General features: G+C 40.6%; 2 protein-coding genes across 3 annotated transcripts in view; one reads left to right on the top strand and one right to left on the bottom strand.

Annotated features, from left to right (window-relative positions):
- Positions 1-1358: 1358 nt before the first annotated feature.
- Positions 1359-16742, top strand: olfml2ba (olfactomedin-like 2Ba). Of its 2 annotated transcripts, XM_047374225.1 has the most exons (8): positions 1359-1848; positions 1941-2204; positions 3648-3755; positions 5282-5443; positions 6508-6742; positions 8009-8875; positions 9167-9343; positions 15006-16742. In XM_047374225.1, the coding sequence occupies exons 1-8, from the start codon at positions 1672-1674 to the stop codon at positions 15617-15619; spliced, it is 2604 nt and encodes an 867-aa protein (XP_047230181.1). In that variant the 5' UTR covers positions 1359-1671; the 3' UTR covers positions 15620-16742. The 2 variants fall into 2 exon arrangements, with proteins under 2 accessions (XP_047230181.1, XP_047230183.1); XM_047374227.1 differs by lacking the exons at positions 1359-1848; positions 1941-2204; positions 3648-3755 and adding an exon at positions 3790-4899.
- A 290-nt stretch (positions 16743-17032) lies between these two features.
- The window catches only part of atf6 (activating transcription factor 6), a 38541-nt gene continuing 35606 nt past the window's right edge, over positions 17033-19967 (bottom strand). Inside the window, exon 16 of the mRNA XM_047374228.1 lies at positions 17033-18686. Within this exon, the coding sequence (XP_047230184.1) occupies positions 18490-18686 (197 nt within the window). The 3' untranslated portion in view covers positions 17033-18489. The remainder of the gene's footprint in view (positions 18687-19967) is intronic.

Raw genomic sequence — 19967 nt, 5'->3', positions numbered from 1 at the left:
AGGAATTTTGGGTTTTCATGAGCTGTATGCCACAATCATCCGTATTAAGACAATAAAAGACCTGAAATATTTCAGTTAGTGTGCAATGAATCTAAAATATATGAATGTTAAATTTTCATCATGACATTATGGAAAATAATGAACTTTATCACAATATGCTAATATTTTGAGAAGGACCTGTATTAGTCCATATGTTCATCCATGTATGCATTTGTCCATTAATCCATGTATTCAGTTTCACATCAATCAATTCCTCTCCTGCCTGTTTTTTCTAGGTTCGCTAATTCTTCTAATTCCCAAGTCTGACCACTGTATTAATATCTGCCATAAATTCATGGTCAATTGTTGTGTTACCTTTATACACTTCAAAAAACCTTTTGTACCACCTCAGTAAATGCATATATTTGCTAGTAGCACCCTAACAGATATTTAAAAACAACAAAACAGGAATTCCAGTGACACTGGTTGAAATACATAATCTAATTATGTGTGTAAGATGTCATAGTTTCAAATTGGGTAATATAATAGAATGGCCTATTTAAAGTCAGGATTCCAAGTGGGAAAGTCTGAGGTTTCCTACCAACCATAACCCCAAAATCCAGTATGGCTCCCCTGAAGTAGTTATAAGTTCAGTGGGAAAAAATAGCTTTTCTGAATATTTGTACCTCTTTCAGCATTTCACATACACAGTACAACTTCCTTCATTGTAGACAGCTGAAAGTACAAAATTTTAAGAAAAATACTGTTGTTAGCATGTGTTGCTAGCAGTCATTAGCCTGGTCTATGAGAATATTGATTACCTAATCCCACTGATTTGTACAATCAGTCCTTGTCCCTGGTTCAGTGTCGCCTGCTTCAGTTTGGACCGGAAGTTATCAAAATTGATTCTGCTGCACTTCTCTTTCGTATGGTGGCCCTATTTTTGAGAATTGTTTTTGCAAACCAAAAATCAATGTGGTTAAAGAACTCATCTTGTTTGCAGTGTGGGTTTAACAGCTCTTTTGTTTATATTTATATAGCAAATAATTAACACAGAAATGTGTTCGGTCTATCATCAGTGGTACTAGTACCACAGTGTTGAGAACTATGCATGCCATTAAGTTTACTAAAAAGAAGACTTGGACATTTGTCAAATGTATGTAGGAGCCCTGTAGAGGGCAGCAACACAACTGGAAGAGGAAGTGGGTTCCTGTGAAGTGTAGAATAAACATTTGCTGCAAGGCAACGTCTGAAATCAATCTGAACATTTTATTATGTTTTGCAAGCTCATTGTAAGACATGTTTTAGGTACTGTAGATTTTGGTTGCAGTAAATGTTTGAGCCACCCCAAAAAAAAGAAAAAGCTCAGACCTCAGAATCCATTGTAACGCCTCCTCCTGTCAGCTTCCCTGCAGCTGCAGATGCCGGGGCTTCTCTCTCATGAGTGCACTTTTTTTAGCCTCATAACTTTCATTCATAGTGACTGTGAAAGATGGCATCGCGGGGTGGGGGGGAAATCTTAATCCTGATGTCTGAGGCGTTTACTGATGCTGATCCTTAGATTTTATTTTTATTTTTTTTATTATCATAGGGTCTTTTTATCATTAGGAGGTTCTTTCTACGTTCATGTTGCGCCTTCTTTGCACACTTGCATCTGCATAACTCTCGTCGGAGCTCTGGGACGCTTACAGCATGTATACGTTGTGCGTTGTTGTCGCGATGTGTTGCGCCTTTTCCTCTCGGAGCTCTGCAGCGCCAAAGTGCAGGAGTACAGATCCAAAAGTCTCAGATCCAAAATCTGAACTTGGAACCAGCGCAGAGGACGGCCTGCATGAGGAGATGGAGGCTCAGGAGGACATCATATCTAAGGTAGCTGCATATTGTTGGTTTTTGAAGTAGTTTATGTGTAAATTCAAGTTTAGTGTGGTGGGAAAAATGTTTCCATCCTCTTCTCTTTGTAGCTGCTGGGTGATTATGACAAAGTGAAAGCCCTCTCGGAAGGCGCTGACTGTCGGTGTAAATGTGTTGTCAGACCCCTGAGCAGGAGCGCCTGTCGGCGGATTGAAGAGGGGAGCGCCACCGCGCAGGATTTCTACACCGTGGAGACCATCACATCTGGACCAGAGTGCAAGTGCGCCTGCATCGCGCCTCCGTCGGCGGTCAACCCATGCGAGGGAGAGTTCAGGCTGAAAAAACTCAGGGAGGCTGGAAAAGAAAATGTCAAGGTTAAGGGTCTCCCGGTTCAATTGTAGTCCAGCGCCCCTAATCCAAGAACAGAGCCTTCCAGAATCCGCATTAAAAATGTTCACAGTTTTTCTGGTTACTACACACCGCATTGGATTTTATTTAGATTTTATGTGAAAGACCAACAAAAGATGTTTTTATCTAAAGAGTGTGGCGTGCCTTTGTATTCAAATCTCCTGAGTCAATACTTTGTTGAGATTTTTTGCTGAAATTACAGCAACAAGTCTTTTGCGGGTAACTCGACCATCTTTTCTAGCCATCTACAGACTGAAACTTTTGCCCATTCTTCTTGGTAAAATGCTTCAAGCTCTTGATAGCATCTTTGAACATTAGTGTCATGGCTTGCCACTACCTTTAAGTTAGATTTAGATCAGACTAGGCCATTCAAACACATCACTATGCTTTAATCTTCTTGTAAAACACTTGTAGTTCTGGCTGTGTGCTATAGGGTCATTCTGTTGGAAGGTGAACCTCCAACCCAGTCTCAAGCCTCTTTCAGGTTTTCTTCAATTGTTAACATGCATTTAGTTTCAATTATCTTTCTGTCAGTTCTGATCAGCTTCCCTATCCCTGGTCAAGAAAAGAACCCCCACAGCATGATGCTGCCATTACATGGTGTTTAGGGTAACATGCAGTGTTAGTTTTCCATCACAAAGTGTTTTGAACTCAAACCTATAAATTCAATGTTGGTCTCACCAGATGCAAAGTACCTCCTTGCACATGCTTACTGTGTGCCCCATGGCTTGTGGAAAGCTCTGGAGCAGGAGCAAACTTCACTTCTTATGGCTTTCTTTCAAAATGACTTTCTTTTTGCCACTCTTGCAGAGTGCACAATTAATCGTTGTCCTATTGAGAGATTCTTCCAACTAAATTGTGGATCTCTGCAGCTCCTCCAGAGTTATCATGGCCCCTTGGCTGCCTCTCTGATTAATGCTTCCTTTGTCCGACCCATCAATTTAGGTGGTTGGCGATGTCTTGGGGGATTTTCAGTGATGCAATACTCTTTCTGTTTTCAGATAATGTGTTGAACAGGGCATGATGAGATGTTCAAGCCTCTGTTTGATGCTGTTGATTCTGAAGGCAGTTGGTTGCACTGGATTCAATTTCAGGTTTCAGTGTAAATGGGGCTGAAGACAAATTTTGGTCCATCAAAAAAAATTTGAAGTAACATAATAACATAACATTATAATTATAATTGTAACATGACATAATGTGAGTTCAAGGGGTGCCATTACTTTTATAAAGCGCTGTAAGTCATCTTGCAGCAAACCTTTATGCCACCTATTAATTTCCTGACAGGCTTGGATCGCTACAAGAAGGAATAACATTCACAAAAGAACTAATGTCATATTTTATGTGAAGTGAGAGTGAATTGAGGCTGTTTTATGTTTTATCTCTTGATGGAGTTCACTTGATCATTGCAGCTGTCCACCATCCTTGAGCTGCTGGAGGGTTCCTTCTATGGAATGGATCTACTGAAGGTGCATTCTCTGACAAATAAGCTCCGGCAACGCGTCGAAGACATTGAGAAGGTACAAGTAAAGTAAAGCAGTGTTGTAGTAAAATGCGAGTGGAAAAAAAACAAAACACCAATTCAAGCATTACAGTGATGACAACTATTTAAGTTGAAATAGAAGATGAGCAGCTGAGATTGTGCTGAAGTCATCATACTAACTAAACAGTTGATCATAAATCATAAAGCTTACTCGCCCTAACAGGTGCAGCAAAAACAAATGGAGGGTCTGCATGGCAAGTTTAAAGAAAAGGCATCTTGCCACCAAAATCATGTTTCTTCCTGATAGATTCAGTTTTATAAACAAACATGACATAAACCATCATATTCAGGGACCTCTTCATGTATTTAACAGGTAACCAGAATAGTTATAAATATTCATCATATTGAAAATAAAAAAAAAAGCTGCACAGAGTTGAAATGTCTGCAGCAAATGATGGAAACATTTTACGCTCTATGTCGCTATTTTAGGTTTTGAATTAGTAGGCGGGTATGAATGATAATTTCTGTGATTTCTTTATTTGAATATGAACGCAATCATCCTTCCCTTGTTTAAGTTATGGATTAACTTATTAACCATATTTCTGGTTTATTTTCATCCTGTCGGACAACAGGAGGTAGGCTAAAAGATCTCAAGAGGCAACACATCATGCCCCAGTCTAAAGAAAAGTAAAAAGCAGGTGACAAAGTCATTGACAACTATTTTCATTAAAAAAATGTTTACTTAACAGCACATAGTAACAACATTTACTCATTACAATATTAAGTATTTATTTATATCATTCCACCCCTATTCCTGTGACAATTTTTTCCCATTACTTCTTATTCATCAAGAAAACATATTTACATTCCTTAAACCCATGTGACTCTCATCATAAGACAATAACACAATGTACAAAAATATGAAAGGTAATAATGATAGTGATAAAAATGATTATTTAAGTCTGATATTCATCTACGATCATCTTTTTATACCGTGTTTTAAATTGTTTCATGTTTGGACATTGCTTAAACTTCACATTCAGACTGTTCCAAAGCTTGGAACCTTCCTAGGAGTGGCTGGTCAACCAAAATTACTCCAAGACCTCACTAACAACCAGGAGATCACAAAACAACCCAGAACAACATCTAAAGCACTGCAGACCCCACATGTCTCATTTAAGGTCAGAGTTCATAATTCAACAAAAAAGAAATGGCCAGAAAATTACATCCTTTCAGGACAAAAGTCACTGGTGATCAAAATGAACACAAAAGCCTGTCTCATGTTTCCCCAAAAAAATATGTAGGTGATACCCAAGACTGGTTGGTGTTTGAATCCATATTAGCAGTTTAAGTAGAGACGTTTTGATGCTCAGGGTCAGTCTGATAAGTTTTCTTAACCTCTGTGCCATAAGTGGAAATGTGTACAGTAAAACACAATAATGATGCAAGTGCAAAAGCAGTTTGATTCAATTTTCCTTCTACTTTGATTAATAAGCAACCTGTTCTAACATCTAGTGTAGATGCTTCAAAACTTGCATATATGTTTTGGTTTATATCTTTCAGGCGGTTTCTCAGAACTACACTGTTGGCAAAGTGGAGCCTCAGGAGAGTCCTGTTTTCAAGTTGAAGGTAACTGAAGGCCCATCTAGTCCTCCTCCTCATCAGTATCAGGATAAGAGGAGAGTCAGTGATGTTGGCGAGGCATCAGCATATCAGTATCCAGAGGTAAGAGGAAAAGCTTGACACATGGATTGGGATTAATATAGGAATTATGATGTCGCTGGATTGACCTAAAATACTGGTAGTTAGTTTGCATCCAGTTAGAGTAATTATATGTAGTTTATGTGGAACTTTGTGAACAATTATGTTAGATACTGATCAAAAACTGGATTTAAATTTCAAGATTAAATAAAACGTTGCCTTAATTGTGCAAAAATAGTTAAAACTACTCATGAAATTTATGGACAAACATCAATTAGTAATATAAAACTTTCTAACCTAGTAAGGTATCATGTATCAACTCTAGAAGCTCCAGTTGTATGTACAAATCCACCAGATGCTGGACAATGTTTTTCAGTTCAATTGAGTTTAAAAATATTTTATTAATCCCAAAAGGAAATTAACGCCATCCTAAAAACCTTTACATTATCTAGTAAAAATAAAAATAGCATCTGTTTACTATGTAATTGTAAAATGTGCAATAAAAATATAAATACCCCAAGTGTAACAAGCATAAGCCTAATTGTCCTAGGTCAGTCCATCCATCCACCGTGTCCAGATCAATCACACATTTTTGCTGATTTCTTTATAAAATGACTGTTTAAATGTTTGGTGGGATCAGGGAACAAAAGCAGAGCCCAGATCAGTAATGTTCCCGCCAGGAGCTGATCCCTTACAGCTTTTAGCTTTCATATAATTGCCAGGAGTCCAACCAGCCGCCTGGTGCAGACCTGGCCTCCACATGTTTTTTGATTAGGTAGACTAATGAGAAATTAAATTAAATGTAGACCTGTTGTAAATAACTATTTATTTATTTTTTACTAGAACAATGTGAGCAGTTACATCTCCTGTAAAATTAATTTAAACCAGACACCAGTTGCAGCTCTGACCTCCTTACTGATGACTCATTTTTATAAGTCAGATTTCTTTTTCTTTGGCCAATCACACTTTTGTCATAAAATTATGCTCACATCTTAAAACATTTTTTTCTAATTAATTAGCATTGGGACAGTCCACCAACAAACAGATGTATTCGCCTATTTTTTGCTGTGTTTCTGTATTATCAACAGGAAAAACATGAAGGGAAGTTTAATGTGGAAAATCCACCCACAATCCAGATGGATGGCTCTGGTCATATGACTGGCATTAAATCTCTTAATACCATTTTGAACAAAGAAGATTCTAAGGAGTCGAAGCCTGGACCTAAGGGTATGATCATCAGAGGGATGACTTTTTACAAATCTGAGCCTGATCTCATGGAGCCAGACCCCATGGTGGCAGATGATGGAGATCCTGGAGAGAACTGTAAGTTTTTATTTTAAACATCAATTACCTTATTGCATGGGTTTAGAGCATAAGCTCAGTCAGATTATTCCATTATATATTATATTTTATTACATTAAAGCTCCGGCTGTATATTTAGGGTTGTTGTCCTGCAAGGAGTTGAAGTCCTTTGCATCCTCTAAGAGATTTTCTTCCAGGATAGCTTACCATTTAGCTCTATCTTCAGATATACTTTGAGCAGCATGAAGAAAAGCCTTCATACAGCATGATGCTGCCACCATTATGTGTCACCTGGAGGGTGGTGTTTTGGGGGGATGTGGAGTGACAGTTTTCACCACACATAGGGTTTTACATGTAGACCAGAAAAGGTTTGTTTGGTCTCATCTTATCAGAGCACCTTCTTCTACATTTCGCCATACCCTACATGGCTTGTGGCAGCTTTATTCTTGCCACTCTTCCAGAAAGGCCTTCTTTTGTGTAGTGCACAGTTAATGGTTGTCCTATCAACAGATTCTCCCACCTGAGCTGTGGATCATTGCACCTCCTCCAGAGTTACCATGTGCTTCTTGACTGCTTCTTTGATTTATGGTCTCCTTGCCCATTCTGTGTCCAACCATGTTTCAGTGGGTTTGCAGTTGTGCCATACTTTTAACCATTCTCAGATCCTGCAGCCTGGTGAGATGCTCATAACTGCTGGTGTTTTAAATCATAACCCTGCTTTAACTTTTCTCCAACTTTATCTCTAACCCTCTTGGTTACATGTTCTCTATTGTACCTCTGAGGCCTTCAAAGCATGGCTGTATTTATACTGAGATTAAATTACACACACATTGTTTCTTTTTACCAGTTAGGTGATTTTAAGGGAGTTGGTTGAACTGGATTTAATTTTGGGATATCACAATAAACAAGGCTGAATGAAAATGTATGCCACACTTTTCAGATTTGTATGTATCATTTTGAAAACCTTGTATTATTTTCCTTTCACTTTGCAATAATACACTATTTTCTGTTGGTCTATCACATAAAATCCCGATAAAATACATTGAAGTCTGTGGTTGCAATGTAAAAAAATATTTAAAGTTCAAGGGTTTTGAATAATTTTTCATTCCCAATAATTAAGATTATTTTTTTCATTTGTAGCCTCTGTCAGTCTCATTTTTACAGTGAAAACATCAGAGTGATGTAATTTTGTGACCCTTTATAGTTCATGTTGCACAGATCAGATAAACAATTTGGATGATTCATTTAAAGGAAAAAGGTTTAAATCTTCCACTTTCCTGTCCTTAGTGTTTGAATATCATGAATTCAGTGGAGAAGGCCCGGTCAACCTCTTCATCGAAGAGAACCTCCTTCTCCATCGAGCCCCTCGGCCCAGGACCCAAACTTATCTGGGATCATTTCGGCCGAAAACAACGGATCCTGAGCACAATTCCAAGACCAGTCCATCCGTAAAACTGAAGGAAATGAAGCCCATCTCAAGGACTCATAATGAGGTCATCAGTGTTGGTGGAAATAAGTCATCGGATGTGTCTAGAGAGGCATCCACAGTGAGAAGCGTTACAGCCGGACCAACCAGTGCAGCACAAAGTTTGATCAAACACACAGAACCTCAGACAGATCAGAGAGTCACACCTTGGCCAGGAGCTTCTTCAACTATCATTCCTGCAGAAACAACCAATCAAATTATAGTGAACACAACCCAGCCCTCTCATAGGCCAGACATAAAGGAAATGGTGCTACCATTAACCACTGGATATTCTCCCATTACTGAGATGGAAACCACCAGCTTTGAGCACAAAGATCAAACCCAGATGACATCTGATCGGCACGCTTTGGCAGAGGCTCAAACAACCGGCCCTCCATCTGCTACAACTATCACCCCTCCATCCTCAGCATCAGTACCTCCCATATTATATCCCACCTCAGCACAGACTGCTCCCACACACTCTTCAGAGTCCACCTTACCTGGTGACACTGCTCTGCCTACCATCACAGCTGTACCCATCTCCACCAAAGTCCCCACCACTGCCAAACAGGCAGTCCCAGTGAAAAGAAAATACAAAATAAACTGGGAAGAAGAAGACGTGGGAGCTGAAAACGTTGGGATACAAGAACCATTGCAAAGCAATAAGGACTCAACTTCAAGGAAAACTGGTAAATAATAATAATTTTGTACACTGGTGTTTACCAGGATTTAGCCAAACACATTAAAAAGCAGTAACTGAGCCTAATGTTTCTCATTTGAGGAAAAACAAATGGAAATTTTCTTTCAGTATATTTCTAAACTCAACTAAGCTCGGTCCTCTTGTGGGAATCTTACCCTTTCTTAATTCATGCTGTTAAAAACAAAAACCTCTAATTATTTTCAGACTTCTTGGCATTGGCCAGGGTGGAGTTATTGCCTCTAAAATCCTCACTTTTACCTTCTCTGGGTGGTTTTCACAGGGGAGTGTAAAGACACTTTGGCAAGTATCTCTGAGCCAACCACTCACAACACCTACGGCAGACCTGAGGGAGCATGGATGAAGGATCCCAAATCCAATGATGACAAGATCTATATTACAAATTTCCATTATGGGAATAACCTCCTGGAGTTCAAGAATCTGGAGGTTTTTAAACGAGGTAAGAGTCAGTAATTTTTTAAGTAAGTTTAGTTTTGTGTTTTCCTTCAATGTGTCTCATGCAGTAGATATAAAAGGTCAATACAACCCAGTTAAAATGTTAGGTTTCTGTGAAGTACAAAATGAGACCAAGATGAATCCTTTCAAAGCTTCTTCCACTTTTAGTGTGACCTATAACACTAAAACAATGTGGATGCAGAGGTTTAGGTTTAGCTTCAGGTTACTTTACTAATACCCACAAGTAGATTTACTTTACAGTGAGATAAGAATGACATGTTTTACACACACATACACCAACTGTAAAAACACATAGCAGACAAAGCAGACAAAAACAATTAATATTCTTAAAAAGTACTTAGAGTACTCAAGGCTCCACCAATCAGGAGATTTGAGAGGAAGGACACATTTAAACTTACAAAAATTGTAAAATGTACTCAATAAATGACAAGTATTGTCATCCCCCCTTTGAAAAAAACAAGTTAAAACCATGCCAAGTTAAATTATTATAAGAATAAATACTTTATGCACACCCTTTTATAACTGGCCATATGACTGTATACAGAATTAACCCCACACTCAGACTCGTATTAAATAGGGGTCAGTACACCCAAGTTTCTCCGGTTAACCCCAAATAAAGTTGCTCCTGCCCCACCCGTAGGTTTTTCCTGGCATTTCGCCTTGGAAAAAGTATACAACAGAGTTGTTAGATATTAGGTCTGTGAAAATATATTTGCTTCCTTATAGATTCCTTCTGTTTTTGCTTTTCACTTTAATGTTTCAGATCGCTAAAACACATTTTAATATCAGATAATCTGAATACATTTAAAGGACATTTTTAAAATGATTCCACTGTGAAAATAACCCCCCACCCCTTTTGTTAAGTCATAAACAAACATATTTACCACATCTGTTTGGTAAATAGTTTCACCAGCCACACCCAGGCATGATTATTGTCAGGAAATTAGTCAAATACAGTCAAGAAATTTCTTAAATATAGCCTGACAACTTGAAGTTGGCTAAGAGGTCTTAAAAAGCAACACATCATGCTCTGATCTAAAATTCAAGAACAGATAAGCAACAAAAGCTTTGGGATTCCAGTGAACCACAGTAAGAGCCAATATCCACAAATGGACAAAACATGAAACAGCTGTGAACCTTCCCAGGAGTGACTGGCCAGCCAAAAGGTTCTCCAAGAGCTTATTAATGACTTACCCAGGAGATCACAAAAGAACCCAGAGAAACATCTAAAGCACCATGGGCATCACTTGCCTCATTAAAGTGTCATGATTAAAGGGACAGAGCAGATATAACATCTGTTGGGGTCATCCATTTTGGTCGCACCTTTTGACATGCGCAGTTCAACAGACATCGCAGCTCTGACGTCACCAAGAGTGTAAAACCCACAGGAGGTCAAAGTTTCGTGGCCATTTCCCGTGTGTCTCACAGGACAGCGCAACGGAGGCGCATATCTGGAGAGACAAAAGCTCGCAGGTGAACTTTTGCTCCACAAGGCCATTCCCGGAAGAGCTTGAAAGCTGGAAATCTGTCTGATAAAAGAAGATCAGCAGATTTATTCGACAATCGAAAACCTCGTCGACACCCGGCGCAGGTGAAAACCCACAGAGGTTCTATTTCCAAGGAGATGAGTTTCCTCCTTGTTATTCAGTCGACTAACTGTTCGTCATCTTATCCCCTCCTGGACGGATGAGAAATTACCGTTTTTTTTCTTGATTTCATCACGGACGCTTGCTCCCCCCCCCCAGTAGTTCTGAGTTCCCGCGAGTTATTTCGTGCAAGAGTGATTTATCTGGCAAAACAAGGTCGAAGACCCTCCATTTTCAGTGAAGTGGTTGAATAAACAGTGACAGTTGGTGGTTTTGGTTAATAATTTGTAATTATTAAAGTGCTTTGACCCCATAATCACAACACCAGAAGACATCTCTGATTTCTATTCGTAAGTAATGATTTTTGGTTAAGAAATAAATTTATTTTTTAAATTATGATTTTAATATAGCCGAGCTCCTCACCCTATCTCTAAGGGAGTGCCCAGCCACCCTACGGAGGAAGCTCATTTCAGCCGCTTGTATCTGGGATCTCGTTCTTTCGGTCATGACCCAAAGTTCATGGCCATAGGTGAGGGTAGGAACGTAGACCGACCGGTAAATCGAGAGCTTCGCTTTTCAGCTCAGCTCTCTCTTCACCACAACGGACCGGCACAGCGCCCCCATTACTGCGGCAGCCGCACCGATCCGTCTGTCGATCTCCCACTTGATTCTTCCCTCACTCATGAACAAGACCCCGAGATACTTAAACTCCTCAACTTGAGGCAGGAACTCCCCTCCAACCTGAAGAGGACAAGCCACCCTTTTCCAGTCGAGAACCATGGCCTCGGACTTGGAGGAGCTCATCCTCATCCCAGCCGCTTTACACTCGGCTGCGAACCGCCCCAGCACCTGTTGTAGGTCTTGGCTAGAGGGGGCCAGCAGGACCACGTCATCTGCAAAAAGAAGAGACAAAATCCTCTGGTCTCCAAACCAGACCCCTTCCGGCCCTTGGCTGCGCCTAGAAATCCTGTCCATAAAAGTTATGAACAGGACCGGTGACAAAGGGCAGCCCTGCCGGAGTCCAACATGCACCAGGAACAGGTCCGACTTAGTGCCGGCAATGCGAACCAAACTCCTGCCCCGCTTGTACAGAGACCGGATGGCCCCTAATAAAGGGTCCCTGATTCTATAAACCTGGAGCACCCCCACAGGGAATCACGAGGGACACAGTCGAATGCCTTCTCCAGGTCCACAAAACACATGTAGACTGGTTGGGCAAACTCCCATGAACCCTCGAGCACCCTGTAGAGGGTATAGAGCTGGTCCAGTGTTCCACGGCTGGGATGAAAACCACACTGCTCCTCCTGAAGCCGAGGTTCGACTATCAGCCGGACTCTCCTCTCCAATACCCCGGCGTAGGCCTTACCAGGAAGGCTGAGGAGTGTGATCCCCCTGTAGTTGGAACACACCCTCCGGTCACCCTTCTTATGTAGGGGGACCACCACCCCAGTCTGCCAGTCCAGAGGCACTGTCCTTGACCGCCACGCAATGTTGAAGAGACATGTCAACCATGACAGCCCCACAACATCCAGAGACTTGAGGTACTCAGGGCGGATCTCATCCACCCCCGAAGCCTTGCCACTGTGGAGCTTTTTAACCACCTCGGTGACTTCAGCCTGGGTGATGAAAGAGTCCAACCCCGAGTCCCCAGCCTCTGTTTCCACCAGGGAATGCGTGATGGCAGGATTGAGGAGATCCTCGAAGTACTCCTCCCACCGCCCGATAATGTCCCCAGTTGAGGTCAGCAGCCTCCCACCCCCATTGTAAACAGTGTTGGCGAAACACTGCTTCCCCCTCCTGAGGCGGCGGACGGTTTGCCAGAATCGCTTTGAGGCCAACCGGTAGTCTTTCTCCATGGCCTCACCGAACTCCTCCCAGGCCTGAGTTTTTGCCTCTGCCACCGCCCGGGCCGCGGCATGCTTGGCCTCACGGTACCCGTCAGCCGCCTCAGGAGTCCCACAAGCCAACCACAGCCAAATGGACTCCTTCTTCAGCTTGACAGCGTCTCTTACTGCCGGTGTCCACCACCGGGTTTGAGGATTGCCCCCGCGACAGGCACCGCAGACCTTACGGCCGCAACTACGGGAAGCAGCATCGACAATAGAGGTGGAGAACATGGTCCACTCACACTCTATGTCTTCAACATCCCCCAGAATCTGGTCAAAGCTCTCCTGGAGGTGGGCGTTGAATACATCCCTGGCCTAGGGCTCTGCCAAACGTTCCCAGCAGACCCTCACTATGCGCTTGGGCCTGCCAAGTCTGTCCGGCTTTCTCCTCCTCCAGCGGATCCAACTCACCACCAGGTGGTGAATTAATCAATAATCATAATCCTTACACATCAATAGGGGAAATCCAAGGCAGAAACAATTCTGGACCAAGAAAAAGACAAATACTAGACTCACATTTCCTAAAAAAACATCTTGATGATCCCTAAGTCCTTTGGGACAATGATGTAAAACTAGCAGCATTCCATAAAAACAACATCATACTCAGAGCTAAACCTAGTAGTGTTAGGGTGACGGTCCTATGCTGCTCTGGTGCTTCAGGAACAGGATAACTTGTTGTATTTAATTAAACCAAAAATTCTGCTCTCTGACAGAAAATCCTGCGGTGAATGTCCGGCTATTAGTTTGTGACCATTCAAGCGCATTTGGGTTGTGCAGCAGGACAATGATCCAAGGCACACAAGCAGGTCCATTTCCAAAAGACTAAACAAATTAGGGTTTTGGATTGGCCTAGTCAAAGTGCAGAGTAGACCTTGGAATGCTGTGGAATGACCTTAAACAGGCCCTTCATGCTCTTAAACCCTCCAATGTGGCAGAAATAAAACAAGCCTGCAAAGAAGAGTGAACCAAACATTCTCCACAGAGATGCAAAAGGCTCGTTTTCAGTTGTTGCAAACGCCACCAAGGTTGACACAACCAGTTATTAGGCTTTGGGGGCAGTTTTTCACACAGAGCTTTTTTAGGAATACAGGTTATCTTTGTTTAATATAAAATTTTTGATTATCTGGAACATTTCAATGGGACAAGAAAGAGAAAAAATTGAAGAACTCTGGAAAAGGGAAAAAATTTTTTCACTTTATACCATGGGGACACAGTGAAGACAGTTATCGTCAAGTTTAGAAAATACAGGACAACAGTGACATTACCAAGAACATGATGTCCTTCCAAGACTGTTGGACAGCAGGTCCACAGCAGCAATAAAAGATCTACGGTAGTACATAGAACAACAATCTCTCCTTTTCCTTAAATGTAGGGTGGCAATACGGATACCTTTTTTTATAAAGTAAAATATCCTAGCCCAGATAAATTTAGCAAAAGCTTGTGGGAAAACATGTTATGGTCTAATGAGACCAAGTTATCCTTTTTCGTTTTAATTCCAAAAGGTATCTTTGGCGCAAAATAAACACTGCACATCACCAATAAAAAATTAAAAAATAAACAAAAAATACCATATCCACAGTGAAGCATGTTGGTGTCAGCATTTTGCTGAAGTGACTTCAGGGTTCTGCTTAAAAACTAAACATGAGAAAGAACTTTCCCTTTCAGCACAACAATGTGACAAAGAATATATCCAAATCAACAAAATGATCTCACCTAAAGAAATGTTTTGGTTTGTGCCAGCCAGAACCCAGACCAGAATCTGATTGAAAGGCTTTAGGGTCATCTGAAGACAGCTCTGCACAGGGAATACCCTCACAATCTAACATATCTGAGATGTTTTGGCAAAGAAAAGTGAGCAAATATTGCCAAGTTTTGCAATTCTAATTTCTGATTCTGACTCCTACCCAACAACTAGAATCAAAAAGTGCTTCAACAATGTAGTAGTTTAATGATGTGCACACTTAGGCAACTATGTTATTTTTGTTTATTTATATTTTTTCTTTTTAAAGATCGGTATGTTTTTCAACTGTGTTGTAAAGGTTATAGGTCATATTAAAGCTGGAAAAAGTTCAGAAATTATTTATCTTGGCCTCATTATTTTACATCCTAAATATATTTTACCGGGGGGGGGTGTTGATTATTTATGTCTTTTTTCATTAAACTGTTATCTCAGGCCGTTTCACCAACTCCTACAAGCTCCCATACAACTGGATCGGCACAGGCCATGTGGTCTATGGTGGGGCCTTCTACTACAACCGGGCCTTCTCCAGGGACATCATCAAGTATGACCTGCGACACCGCTACGTGTCCACCTGGACTATGCTGCACGATGCCGTGTTTGAGGAGTCTTCGTCACCGTGGGAATGGCACAGCCACTCATTGATCGACTTTGCGGTGGACGAGAACGGCCTGTGGATCATCTACCCTGCACTAGATGACGAGGGTTTCTTACAAGAGGTAGTCATCCTGAGTCGCCTGAATCCCACGGACCTCAGCATGCAGAGGGAGACCACCTGGAGGACTGGGCTTAGGAGGAACAATTTTGGGAATTGCTTCGTCATGTGCGGCGTCTTGTACGCTGTGGACAGCTACAACAAAAGGGATGCCAACCTGGAATATGCCTTCGACACACACACAAACACTCAAATGATTCCCAGAATGCCCTTCATCAACAACTACACATACACGACACAGATCGACTATAACCCGAAGGAGGGTGTTTTGTATGCATGGGACAATGGACACCAGGTCACATACAACATTAAGTTTGCTTATGTAGATCCTTAACAGTCCCTGAATTTGTTTTTATTTTTGAATGGATTGTAGATCAGTCCATCCTGGCTTCAGAACCGAGACAGATGATGCCAAATGTACATATATACTTAGTGTTTACATTGTTCATATTAAAGTTTACATTTTATAAAAATAAAATAGATTTACCTTGAATCTTTACATCATGTTTAACTGAATGCTGTCCTTTGGAAAAAGATTTATAACTCCTTGAACTGTAAAGTGTGAACCTGTGCACTATGAAGTGCCAGGTGAAAACCCCTGACGAGCACACAATTGTGGAGTAGAAGCAAAGCTATATATGGCTTTCAGATATTTCTTTACTAAAATATGACCTGTATGATGCTGTTTTCAGCACCACGGAGTCAGAACCACCTTCAACTGAGTTACAGCTGCACGTGTTTATGAATATTGCTTTACCAGCTTTACACATCTAGACATTGTAATCTCTGGCCATTTTCCTTTCTAAAACAGATCATGCTAAGATTAGATGAAAAGTATCAGGAAGGACTGAAGAAAACCATCTCTACAGCATGATGCTGCCACCACTGTGTCTTACTGTAGGGATGGTGTGCAATGCTACGACTGTGTTTTACAGGTAAGCATAGGAGTTCAGCTTTAGGCTTATCATCCTTCTTCCATGCTTGCTGTGTTCACTAGTTTGTTGCAGGCAATGGCTTTCTTGCTGCCAATCTTACATAAAGACCAGATTTGTCGAGTGCGTATATAAGGATAAAGATAACCGGTCACACGGGATTTTATTTAGGATTGTCAGATTTTTAAAAAGTATCAGATACCACACTTGTCAGATTTTCATTTGCACTACTTTTTGTTGGTCTGTCACAAAAAACCCTAATAAAATACAATAAAGCTTGTGTTTGCAACAGGACAACGGGTATAAATAATTTTGTAAGGTACTGTATTACATTCTATAAAAATGTAAAAAAGCTGTTACCAAATTTCTAAGCTTGAGAAAAAAAATACAAAGTCCAGAAAATCTAAGAAAATCTCCTGTTTCTGTTTTTTACATTGTATATTTTTTTGCATAATGTATGCCAGAGCTCCTTTATCTCATAAAACACATTCTCCCTATGAAATAAATCCCAAAACATTGCCAAAGGAGGATGTGTCTTTGTTCTGCTCCACTCAGATTGTAAAGACTGCTTTAATTGTGGCTTGGAAGTGTTACTTACCTGAAACGCTGTTGGAATAAAGGCACTGTGGAAGAAAATAGTAAAAAAAACGCAGAGAATGAATGCTGAAACCAGTCATTTCGGGCATACTCTCTGGACGTAAACACAGTCAATGTGGAAGAGGTGATCACGAGTACTTAAGCAATTACAGATAAAAAATTTAAGGTAAAGCACCGAAGGGATTTCCGCAAGCAAGCCAAGAGGCACACACAGTGTATTTAAAGAAAATCCAGTGTTTATTTTAGTTTAAACACATAAAAGACAAAAACCTTGAAAATTTATAATTTCACATTTTTGGCCAGTGAACCAAAATGTTTTAGGGACTGTATCTTAGAAACAAAAAAGGCTGCACAAAAAGACACCTGAAAGGGAAACAAGCTTGTTATACATTTTTAGGATAATCTTTTAAGTAAAAACAACCATTGATCGCTTAAAAAAAAATGCCCTAGGGACAAGTATATGCTTTTTTTACTCAACATGTACAAAAAGTGGTCCTGAATAAGAGAAAACAAAAAAATATTTCTGTTCTCATCAATTCATGGCAAAGCATCAAAAGGTATAAATAAAAAAGGAAGGAAAAAACCACAAACATAAGGCATTTAAAGCCCAAACTGAATGTCCGTCGTTCTGTGTATACAGTGCATCCGTACTTTGTAGTTGGATACATTCCAACTACACAGACATTACAGCACATAATAAAAATTAAAAAAACAAGGCCAGAGACACGAGAAGTCTTTAAATGCCCCCCCCAAGTGGTTTTAGATCACGTTTTTCAAGAAACTGTGACAAAAAAAAGTTACATCTAAATTGCAGTTTCTCTCAATCTCCCCTAATTTTAAATAAAACATATCGTTGACATTTCATTAAGAATAAAAACACAAAGCGACAGAGAATATAAAAGAAAAAAATGACATACAACACATAAAAATTGAGCCAGATGCATGGAAACAAGAAGGTGAACTGTTACAGAATATTAAGAAACATGTACAGTTTTGATATCTGTTCATGACCACGACTGTGCAAAGACAGAAAAATTGAGTGCTACAATTATTTATGGCTTGAATGCTGCAAATAGAGGACTTGGAATATTTTAATTAAAGCCAAGTAGCCTAAAATGTAAAATATAATAAACTTCCTGAGTTTACTGAACGTTTCTCTGCTGTTAATTGATCAGGTGTATCTTTATATTTCATAAATAAAAAAAAACTTTAGACAGAAAATTAACACTACATTCTGTTTTGAAGAGAGGGTAAAAACAGACTGTGCTTCTCAACACCAACATCACACTTTTTCTGTCTTCTATGATTATTATTGGATGTAAAAGACAAACATGTATCTCACAAAGACCTCTTAGGAGTCGAAGTACTTGTGTGATGATGATGGGGTGACTCAGAGTTCAATGCTCGGCTCCCTGCAGACTAACAATTACCCTGATAGGGATGTGTGGAGCTGCAAGGGGAAGTCAGTGTTGCCACCCAAGGAGTCAGCCTCTGCTCTGAGCTTTTCATCCCTTCTAATATTCTGCAAAGCACCTTCATTTAAATCACAAATATAAAATCGGTGGATTTACGACATCCTCTGTCCGATAAAATCGTTAACTGAGGAGATTTCTTGTATTTTCCCTTCATGTGTTTTGCCGAGGCGCTACAGAGAAGACTGGAGCTGGGGATGACGTCAAGATGACCCCGTCAGCACGCCAACTGGAGGTACAGGCTTGCTGTTGGTTGGGGAGTGCTGGTAAAATGTGTCTGTCTGGTTGACCCGCAGCAAAGGGGGGATGCTCGAGGACCTGATGTGGAGGATCCTGGTGTCGGTTACTTCACAGTCGATCTGCATCATCACCTCGAACTCTTTGTCCTTGATGATGCTGTCTGTATCGGCGAGAAAAGAACAGGATGACTGTGAGCTCTCAATCCAAGATATTCCCTCCACATTTATTGCGACTAGTTAGAGCCGAGTAAAAATACTTCAAATAAATAGGGGTTAGGGTTGTGTGAGATTATTGCAACAGCATAATCCCACACAGAAAATCTGAGAAAAATACAAACTTTATTTGGAGTAAATTTGTTTTGTGGAGAGAAAAGAAGGTGACATGTAAAAATTATTTGAATGACATTTAACGAGTAATCCATGACTTCCTGTTAACATGGGGTATATATATATATATGACACCTATGCGGATTTCTTTCCAAATGGGACACGAGGACGTGCCACTTAAGGAAAGCAGATGGGTGTTGACCTTTATAAATCAAGAAATGGCTGCTAGAACATAGCTACTCACCTGAACTTGACTACATCTACAGAGGAACAGGTAATTATAAAACAACTGGAACTCTGACCAACAACGCCTCACAGTTCAGGAACTGCAGCAAAGTGGCATCTTGGGGTCACTAAGTCTCAATAACGACTGGATGCTATCTGCCTGCTAGTTGTTTGGGCCTGGGCTAGGTTTTAGCAACTAACACACCTTTTTAGAGTCCACGGTACCACAAAATCATTAAGATGCGGGAGATTTGAAACAAAAATCTGGTCCTGACTGAGTATTTTAACTGAATAATGATCCAAGACCGGTGGCCACATCAACACAGAAAAAGTTCACCGCACACAAAATCAACTTTTGTGTCAATCCTACCCACTTTCACCCATCTCCCCCAGGACTTAACTCCCATAGAAAACCTGCAGAGTGCGCTAAAAAGAAGAGAGCATGAGGAAAGGTCAAAGGTTCCTATCTCGGGGTCCTCAAACCTTGTGGAATGTTATAGAAGAAGACTAAGGACTGCCAAAGCAATAGCTTTACCCTGCGTTAACAGGAGTTTTGCACAAATGTTCTTCACACGATATTTCTTTTGCCTACAAAAGAGTATTAGTGTGAGACCGTAATTAAGGCTGAACCTGATTTAAGGCATTTTTCACTTCTTTACCATGGGTGAAAATAAGTGATGTTGTTAGGAGTGTTGTTTGGGGGAAGGAAACAACAAGCTGAGCTACAGATGGGGCCCAGAAGTGAGTCAGACACCGGATTTCGCCATCGCTGAGATAAACAAAAACCTCACTCAACAACAGTGGGACATACAAATTGTAGAAGACAAAACGAGAATAGTCTGAGGGGAGCATGAGAAGTGAGCCCTGACGATGAGTCAGGATCCCCTTAG

Source organism: Girardinichthys multiradiatus, chromosome 9 (genome assembly GCF_021462225.1).
Source record: "Girardinichthys multiradiatus isolate DD_20200921_A chromosome 9, DD_fGirMul_XY1, whole genome shotgun sequence".
NCBI classification, from domain to species: Eukaryota; Metazoa; Chordata; class Actinopteri; order Cyprinodontiformes; family Goodeidae; genus Girardinichthys; species Girardinichthys multiradiatus.
The sequence above is the reverse complement of the archived record's forward strand: the minus strand, read 5'-3'. Positions and strand labels throughout refer to the sequence as shown.